The sequence below is a fragment of the Amborella trichopoda genome, chromosome 10 (genome assembly GCF_054954075.1).
Source record: "Amborella trichopoda isolate Santa Cruz 75 chromosome 10, AtrichopodaSantaCruz75HAP2 v2.0, whole genome shotgun sequence".
Classification (NCBI taxonomy): domain Eukaryota; kingdom Viridiplantae; phylum Streptophyta; class Magnoliopsida; order Amborellales; family Amborellaceae; genus Amborella; species Amborella trichopoda.
Genome location: NC_142345.1, coordinates 30325527 through 30335420, shown reverse-complemented (window position 1 = coordinate 30335420; position 9894 = coordinate 30325527). Strand labels below are relative to the sequence as shown.

The 9894-nt window shown below is 33.9% G+C and overlaps 1 protein-coding gene across 1 annotated transcript; it reads left to right on the top strand.

Moving 5' to 3' along the window:
- Positions 1-8656: 8656 nt before the first annotated feature.
- Positions 8657-9208, top strand: BAG5 (BCL-2-associated athanogene 5). Its single transcript, XM_006839032.4, has one exon. The coding sequence runs from the start codon at positions 8657-8659 to the stop codon at positions 9206-9208; it is 552 nt and encodes a 183-aa protein (XP_006839095.1).
- The last annotated feature ends 686 nt before the right edge of the window (positions 9209-9894 follow it).

Sequence of the window (9894 nt, the reverse complement as noted above, 5' to 3'; positions counted from 1 at the left end):
ACATCATAGTGTACGTGCTTGTATTATCTACAATCTTTTGTCAAACTTTCCACTAATTTTCACTTGATTAGATGAATACTTAACATCAGTCATTCCCTGTTTTGTCACAAAATACATCATAATGTATTTGCTTGTAGTACATCATAATGTACGTGCTTGTATTATCTGCAATCTTTTATCAAACTTCCCACTAATTTTTACTTGATCAGATGAATAATTAACACCAATCATTCCCTATTTTCAATGGATAGATGATGGTACAGGTGTTTGGTACATCTACCATAGTTTACAAGCTCCTAATTAAACATGATAGAATATCAAGCTTTCTGAAGAGAAATCTTTGTGTATATTGATCATGAGGAATATACATTCTCTGTATAAATATACAATAAACATGGCAAGAATAGAAAGTTAATAATACTCCTGCAATACAAATTAATGACACCTATAATATACAAATCTTACCATAAACAGAAGATATTATATCTACGTAATATATACTTTCTATAACACCCTCCCTCAGATTCATGACATTTTAAGAGCGAGCAGTTGGGGTTTGGACAGTAAGTGACGCAAACAAATGCTTGAATACGCCTTTGTGAGAGGATATGCTAATTGATCATTCAAGGAAACAAAGGGTAGGGCAAGAGTACTCTGAAGAAAATAATGACAAACAAAGTGATAATCAATTTCAATATTCTTTGTACGCTTATGAAGCACATCATTATGAGGACTCTGAATTGCACTTTTGTTGTCACAAAAAAAGTGTAGTAGGACCAATTTGAACAACACTTATATCTTGAACAAGCCACTGCATCCAGATAATTTCAGTAGCAATATGCACAAGAGCTTTGTATTCGGCTTCAGCATTTGAGCGAGAAACCACTCTTTGTTTTTTACTTTTTCATGAGACAAGTGAATCACCCAAGAAAACAAGAAATCCAATAGTAGACCTATGATCAGAGTAACATCTCTTGCCCAAACTGCATCAAAATAAGCATGAAGTTCAAGAGCGGAAGTAGAAGACATGAGTAAAGTTTGATACAAGGTAATTCGAAAATAACATAAGATGCGAATCACAAAAACATAGTGAACAGAGCGAAGGGCAGACATGAACTTACTCACAACACAAACAATATGATTGATGTTAGGGAAAGTGATAGTTAAATAATTAAAACCGCCAACAATCTGCCTGTACCGTGTAGGATCAGAAAGCAATTCCCCATATGTAGGGCAAAGTTTGACATTCAATTCAAGCGGAGTGTCAACAATTTAGTTATTTGTTAGAGCGGCCCGAGATATGAGATCAGATACGTACTTCACTTGAGACAAAATATATCCACGAGTTGAAGAATCTACTTTAATGCCAAGAAATAACAAAGTTGTCAAAGTCCTTCATTTCAAAGCACTTGCTTAAGTACAATTGAGTATCACGAATGCTGACAGAATCACTACCAGTAAGTACCATATCATCAACATAAAGAATCAGTAGTGTAAGACTGTGAGCCCAATGTCGAACAAAAAGTGCTTAATAATGAGCACTTTGAATAAATCCCAATGTGATGATAATAGAGCAAAACTTCTCAAACCAGGTACAAGGTGCCTGTTTGAGACCATATAATGCTCGTCGAAGCTTGCAAACCTACTGAGGCTGATGGGAAAGACTAGGATGAGGTTTCATATAAACTTCTCCATGCGAGATGTCATGAAGAAAAGCATTCTTGACGTCTATTCGATACATGGGCTAACCATGGATAGAAGCTAAAGTAATTAAGGTCAGCATTGAGGATATCCAAGCAACTGGTACAAAAGTCTCTTCATAGTCAATCCCATACTCTTGAGTGAATCCTTTTGTAGCTAATTGTGCTTTGTACCGTTCAATTATATCATTTGCATTAGTTTTAATTTTGTAGACCCATCGACAACTGACTACAAACTTTTCAGGAGGTAAATCAACAAGATCCCAAGTACAAGTTTTATGTAAAGCATTTAATTCATCTGTCATAACTTGCTGACAGTTTGGATCCGATACAGCTTCGTTGTCTATCTTAGGCTCATGAAGAGAAAGAAAATGGTTAGGAAGCAGTGAAAATCACAAAGATGTTGCTGTGCAGAGCACTCTCATTTGGGATAGCGACGTTCAATGAGATGAGGCTGTATATCACTCTAAAGAGACATAAAATTAGAACATGGCATATCAAGCTAGGGCTGACATAAGATACAGGGACTGGTCTCTTTAATATATTGAAAGTTCTCTTAAAAGTTGAAAAAATAGACATTAGGTACTACAAGCTCAACCGAGGAGTCAATGAAGGGTCAAGATATTGACTGGAATCAAAAGATGAATGGGCGAGATGACGAAAACGCGGAAGATAATATAATGATATACTTTCCCATAAGGTCACATGGCGTGAAGTACGCAGTTTCTGTGAAATGGGATCATAACATCGAAAACCCTTTTGTTGAACAAAAAAATACACAAATGGCTAATTTCTTGGGCAACTTGTTTTGTTCAACTTTGGATAAGAGAACAAAAGATGTTGATCCAAAAATACCAAGTTGTGAATAATTAGTACTACATGGATAAAGTTGCTCAAAAGGAGACATGCCACTTAAAATAGATGATGGAATACAATTGATGACATAAACAAAAGTGTATATAGCCCTTCCTCAAAATTTACGCAAAATAGAAGAGGAAAGCAGTAAGATACGAGCCGTCTCAATGATATGATGATGTTTACATTCTGCTATACCATTCTGCCATGGTGTGTCAGGATATGATAGTTGAGCCAATGTTCCATGAGACTTGAGAAGACATTTGAAATATTTTAACAAGTATCCTCTACTAGAATCATAATGAAATATTTTAATAGTTTTTTAAAACTGGGTCTTGATCATGGTAGAAAATTCATCATAAATTTGATAAAAGTTTGACTTACAATGTAACAAATAAACCCAGGTGTAACGAGAATAGTCATTAACAAAAATAACATAATAACGATCACTCTCATGGATGGAACAGAAACATGACCCCACAGATCAGAATGTATGATATCAAAATGGGAAGAAGAAATATAAATGTATATATACTGCAACCAATAATATTTGTGGTTTGTACAAATCTCAACTTGCTAGTTGACATTAAATATTTCAACCTAGGAAAAAAACCATGGCCTAACCTACTATGCCAAATTGAAAAGGAAGACAACGAACTAGCTAAATCAACGAGTAGAGAACCCCTAGGATGCCGTGGAATATGCAAATCCTCCAAAACAAACAGTCTACCAACCTTACGCCCTATCCCGATTTGCTTCCCTATCAAGCAATCATCTATAACACAACCTAAAAGATGATAAAATAATATCAAAGCTTTGGTCACACAAGTGTCCTACAGAAATGAGATTCAGTGATAAATTGAGAACCAACAAATTAGGGAGGGACAATTGAGAGGATTCAACTGAACCAAATGAAACTAGAATCAAATGACATGTGGTTAGAGGCATCAGAATCAATGAACCAATGTTTTGTACCTAAGGCTCTTGGCAAAGCAGATGCAACAACAGATGTATTGCTCATAGCAGAGAGAGCTTGTCAGATCATTTCTTGGACGTCTTCTATTGTGATATGGCTTGGAGAGGAGAGGTGCTGAGATAGAGTCAATGTTGCCGTGAGACCTGGTAAAATGGGTTTGTTAAAAACAGGCTTGAAGAGGATAGGTCCTGAGCATTGTATTCTCTTTCTAAATTCCTCCAAGGAAATGACCTCAAAATCCGATCTATCTCAATCATGAACACCAAGCCCACCTCTAAATTTATCGAAGAAAAAACCTAAGATCAATGGTGCTCTAATACCATGATAGAATATCAAGCTTTATGGAGAGAAATCTTTGTGTATATTTGATCATAAGAAATATACATGTTCTGTATAAATATAATATACATGATATGAATAGAAAGATATCAATATCCCTGCAATACAAATTAATGACACCTATAATATACAAATCCTACCATAAATATAAGATATTATATCTGCATAATATATACTTTCTATAACAAAACATCATCGTTATATGTACATCAAAACCATCATCTTTATCCAAACCTTATCCCAATTATTTGGAGTTGGATAATCAAAGTACCAAATAATTTGTTCCAAGTTCTAAGAAAATAATTTGAGGGAAAAAGCTTGGAACTACCCGTTGTTTCCACCCTCAACTTCTTGATGGTTCTCTGGAGCATGAGCCAACACTTAGAAACATAAGCATACAACACTCATGTCACTGCTAGTGCCAACCCTTCGAGTATCTTGAAGAGGCACTCAAATTTTAGACAGTCTCCTCTGATTGTTAGTAGTGATACAAGACATTTTGAGAAGGGCCAAGAAATGGTACCATCATAAACTTGACTCGGACTCGAGCCTTGTGTGGGTTATTGTTAGTAGTGATACAAGACATTTTGAGAAGGGCCAAGAAATGGTACCATCATAAACTTGACTCGGACTCGAGCCTTGCGTGGATTGAGTAACTCAGTATGTCTGAGTTGACTTGTAAGTAGTTTATAGGAAAAAAAAGAATTCCTAAAAAATCAAAAATAGAATTAAAAAACTCTCTCTCTCTCTATATATATATATATATATATATATATATATATATATATATATATATATATATATATATATATATATATATATTAATGATCTTATGAGACCCTTTCACACTCATGTGTGTAGGACTCCAAATGATCACCATTAAATTTATCACAAATATTTAGAAAAGTCAAGTTTCACACTCATGTGATAACTTTTCTAGATATCTATGTCAAATTTAATGGTTATCCTTTAAGGTCCTACACACATGAGTTGGGAGGGTCTCATAGGATCATTACTCATATATATATATATATGTATATATATATATATATATATATATATATATATATATATATATATATATATATATATATATATATATATATATATATATATATATATAACAACATAAAAAATCTAAATAAGGAGAAAAAACTTATAATAAAAAAGATTTAGAAAAGAAAACTTAACCAATTAATCCCGGTCTCATTTCCTAGCCAAAAACAAGTTGAAAAACCTAATCAACAAAATAATAGAAAATAAAGAAGGGTTGTCGCTAATTTCCTAAATCAATAATTTGAACCAGTGTTTTAAAAAACGCCGAGTCGAACCGGACTCGCCCGGTTCAACTCGGAAATCGTAAAATGTAAATCGTATCGGCTAAAAAATCGGAAATCGTCCGGTTCTAGAGAGAACCGGACGATTTTGTATAGTGACTCGCCGATTCACTGTATGGATCGGCGAGTCCAGTACAGAATTTATTTTTTTATTTTTATTTTTTATTTTTATTTTTATTTTTATTTTTTTTTGTAATCCATGATAGATTTTTTTTTTAATACTTGATCGATTTTTTTGTAATCCATGATCGAATTGTTTTTGTTTTTTTATAATCCATGATCTGATTTTTTGTTTTTTTGTAACCCATGATAGAATTTTTTGTAATCCATGATCAAATTTTTTGTTTTTTTTTTTTTTTGTAACCCATGATAGAATTTTTTGTAATCCATGATCGAACGTTTTGTAATACATGATCGAAATGTTTGTTTTTTTTTGTAATCCATGATCGAAATGTTTGTTTTTTTTTTTGTAATCCATGATTGAATTTTTTGTTTTTTGCTTTTTTTGTAACCCATGATAGAGTTTTTTGTAATCCATGATTGAATTTTTTGTAATCCATGATCGAATTGTTTTTTTCTTTTTTTGTAATCCACGATTGAATTTTTTGTTTTTTTGTTTTTTGTTTTTTTTTGTAATCCATGATCGAATTTTATGTAATCCATGATCGATTTTTATGTAATTCATGATCGAATTTTTTGTAATCCATGATTGAATGTTTTGAAAATTTGTGATTTTTTTTTTTTTAATCCATGATTGAATTTTTTTTTGTAATCCATGATAGAATTTTTGGAAAATTTGTGATTTTTTTTTTTTAATCCATGATCGAATTTTTTTTTGTAATCCATGATAGAATTTTTTGAAAATTTGTGATTTTTTCTTTTAATCCATGATCGATTTTTTTGAAAATTTGTTTTTTTTTTTTTTTAATCCATATTATTCAAAGAGAAAATGAGAGAGATGATGATTCTGAGGCCACCCTATCCCAGCCATATTATTCACATATCGAGTCCCAACAGCAATAGTGTAGGGATGAGCACGACAGTGCAGGTGAGCATGAAAGACGGACAATCTTCGGGGATTTTAGATTGGGAACACAACAAAACACTAACACTCAGGGATTTGAGAATAGTCAGACGCCTGCTAATATCGATGATTCGTTTTTAGATCGAATCAATGAATTGTTAAACAAATTCAATCGATGGCACCAGCGTGACCAAGAAAAACAATAACGTCGTCTATCATTTTATTTTTAGATCATATGTTACTAATTTTATGCTTTATTGTAGTCCATGTATGTTGATATACTTATTCCATGATAATTATATGTTTATGCTTTTGTGTGATGTAATTAAATGCTGAATGGCGGTTCATGCAGGGAAAGAATATATCAATATTCACATATTCATTCAAAAACATGAAAATTCTTAATGGAGTACCCTCATTTCTTATTGAATTTCTAAAAAAAAATATTTATAATGAATTTTAATAATTTTTTCGGATTTTTTTTAAGCTTTATTTTTACCGATTCACCCGATTCCCGATCCTTATCGCCGATTCGTCGATCCGGATGGGTTTTTTGGAAGCCTGATCTGGGTCACCGATCCGTTTTTTAAACCATTGATTTGAACCCTAAGTCGTAAAAAAAACTAGAAAGCAAAGATAAATCCAGACCCAAGTAAAAAAACCACCGATCTCCTTCAAAAAGGAGTAGAGAGAGATCCCTCTTTCATTGTACATATATCAACAAAGTACATAGGATCAAAATTTAAGTCGACCTAGATCTGACACAAAGGGCTTGTAATTATCCTGAAAGAAAATGGAAGGGGTTTTTATGTCATTCATGTGAGGGGCTCAAACGATAATTTCCCCAAAAAGAAGGCATTTCCCCAAACGATAATTTCCCCTAAAGAAGAAAAAGAATAGCGCAATACTACTTTTGCATGCTCGCATTGCAATGCATTTTGCTAGGAAAGGACACGCATTATCTTATGGAAAAAGTTTATATAAGGATGCTACCTTATAATGTAGAACCACGGATGCCTCTCAAAAATCTATCAGAAAAAAGTAATTTTAATATTGAAAAATCTTTCGATGGATCATCTCGACATCAAGATATATAACTATAAAAAATAAAAAAAATTTAGGTCTCAAAAATAATGTATTTTACAACATATTATCTACAATGTCCATTTTCAAGATTTTCATAACCATTTTTGAAATTTAAACTTTTATAATTAGATATAAAAATAGATTTTGAGATAATCCTAAGAGCATTTTACATCAAAATGATAGACCTTAATAAATTTTGAAGGTGCACCTTACCTCTACACCTACGGATGCATCCGTATGCAAACTGCACCCTTATCTTAAACATGTGCCGGTCCGACAGAGCCGGTTTAATGTTCAACAATGTGCCAGTTTGGCACCCACCGTTTAAAATTAAGTTGGACCGGCTTCATCTTTTAAAAATAAATAATTGCGTCGAACTGACTTCCATCTTTTAAAATTAAACCAGCCTGACACAATGAGTGACAAACCAACACATTGTTTAAAATAAAGTCGGTCCAGCAAGCCTTCATCTTTTAAAATTAAGCCAATTTGACACAATGTATGTCGGATCCGCACATTATTTTAAAATAAAGCCGGTCCAATACATATATCTGTTGTTATTGTGCTAAGCTGGACTAATTGAATTTTGGGGTGTGGTTTCTTTAAGGTTGCAATGTTAAACAATCCAATTAAGGTGCACCTCCAAATTTTATCATAACATGCAATTTTAACGTAAAAAATTCTTAGGATTATCTGAAAATCTATTTTTATATTTAATTATAAAATTTGAAACTCAAAAAATGACTGTCTATAAATATATGAAAGTCTTGAAAATAGACGGTCTAGATAATGTGTTGCAAGATCCACTATTTCTAGAACTAATTTTTTTTTTTTGATATTCATATATCTCGATGTCAAGATGATCAATTATAAAGTTCTTCAACATTAAAACAACCATTTCCGATGGATTTTTGAAGTGCATCTTTAATTCTACAATTTTAATTTGCAACATTATATAAACCTTTTCCATTTTTTTGTCTTAAAAAATATAATTTTTGACGTGGGGGCATAAACTATTTTGGGTTTACGTTGCAAAAATTATTTCTTCGTGGGGGATAGTGGGTGTACTATGCATTCATTAAAAAATAATAATAATAATAATAAGTAAAATTTCCCCATTTTCCTTTTCTTAGAAAAGGGTAAAGTTTTCCATAAAAAAGGGGCTTTCAAGCCAAACCGGACCTCACTTCATGATAATGGGATACAAACCGTCCTACCCAATAAAGACATGGGCAATTTTAGACTTGCACCCCATCATACAAATGAATGACTAAAATAGTCTGTGCAACACTTGATATAAACCCATCTCAGTTCGAACTCAGCAAAGTTGGAAGAAATAATGGAAGGAGCAGCTTACTTCTACTCTTCCTCCGTCTGGTTTACTGCGGGAGATCCCTTGCCCCGAACAAAGCACCAAATCCCAATCCAGTCCTCAATCGAAGAAGGAGCAATCCCCATCCACGTCCACCTCAACATAGCGTCGATCCACGCCGCCGCATCCAAGATCCAAGCGTCGTACCGCGGCCACGTGGCTCGATCCCAGCTGAAGACGATCGTGGCCGTGAATTCAGAGGCCGACAAGTGTACGGCTCTGATGCAGCGCCAGGAGACCGTGGACAGGGTCCGAGTCGATGAGAGAGAGAGGGTTCGGTTCAACGAGCGGTTGATGGCGCTTCTCCTTCGCCTCGACGAAGTGCACACGCATTTTCCGGAGATCAGGGAGCTGAGGAGAAGGGTGAGCCGTCGGATCGTGGGGTTGCTGGAGATCCTGGACGCGGTTTCCGGAGAGGAGATTGAGTTTTCCGGCCACTTTCCGGCGAGTTGGTCGGAATTTGTAAAGGAGTTTGAAGAGAAAGCAGAAGAGGGGTTTGGAGAGAGCTGCGAAGGTTAGGGTTTCTGGGTATGAGAGGGGCTTTAGAGATTTGTGAAGGCCAAATGAGGGAGAAATTGAGGAAAATATTGGGTTGAAGTAGTGAGAGAGTAATCTGTGGATAAAAAGAGAGGCTCTTTTATCTCTCTCTCCTTTTATTTTTGTCGCTTTATATTCAGTGGTTGGGGTGTTTATAGAGTGTAGATTACAGAGAAATAGAATTTCAGACTTAGGGATAAATGGATATAAATATTTATTAAATGGAATGATGATTTTATGTTTTTTTTCATGGTGTGGGTTTTGTTGTACTTGTCGAGCAATGTATTAGGCATCAAAGAAATTACAAAATTAAATTGAAGTACAGAAATTGGCAAATAAATATTATTGAAGCACATCTGGGGTAGTGAAGTTCACGATCTCAAATTTGATTGTTAAAAATTACGGTTTACTATCTTTAAGGCAATCTTTTTTCACTACTGTTAACCTATTTGTGGTCCGCATCTACAGTAATGCTCTATAATGGCTATGGGAGATTATAAATCCACGTATCTTTTTTCACAACCATTTATCATGTTTTTTTTTTTTCACAACCATTTATCATGTCCTTTTGGATGTATAGTTTTTTTTCTTTTTTTTTTTTTTGGTACATCCAAACTAACCACTTATTTCGAAAAGTAAATTGACAAAGGGAAGTAAGAGCCGTCTAC

Excerpts from the sequence above, each read along its gene's own strand:
- BAG5 (XM_006839032.4), top strand. The coding sequence starts at position 8,657 with ATGGAAGGAGCAGCTTACTTCTACTCTTCCTCCGTCTGGTTTACTGCG.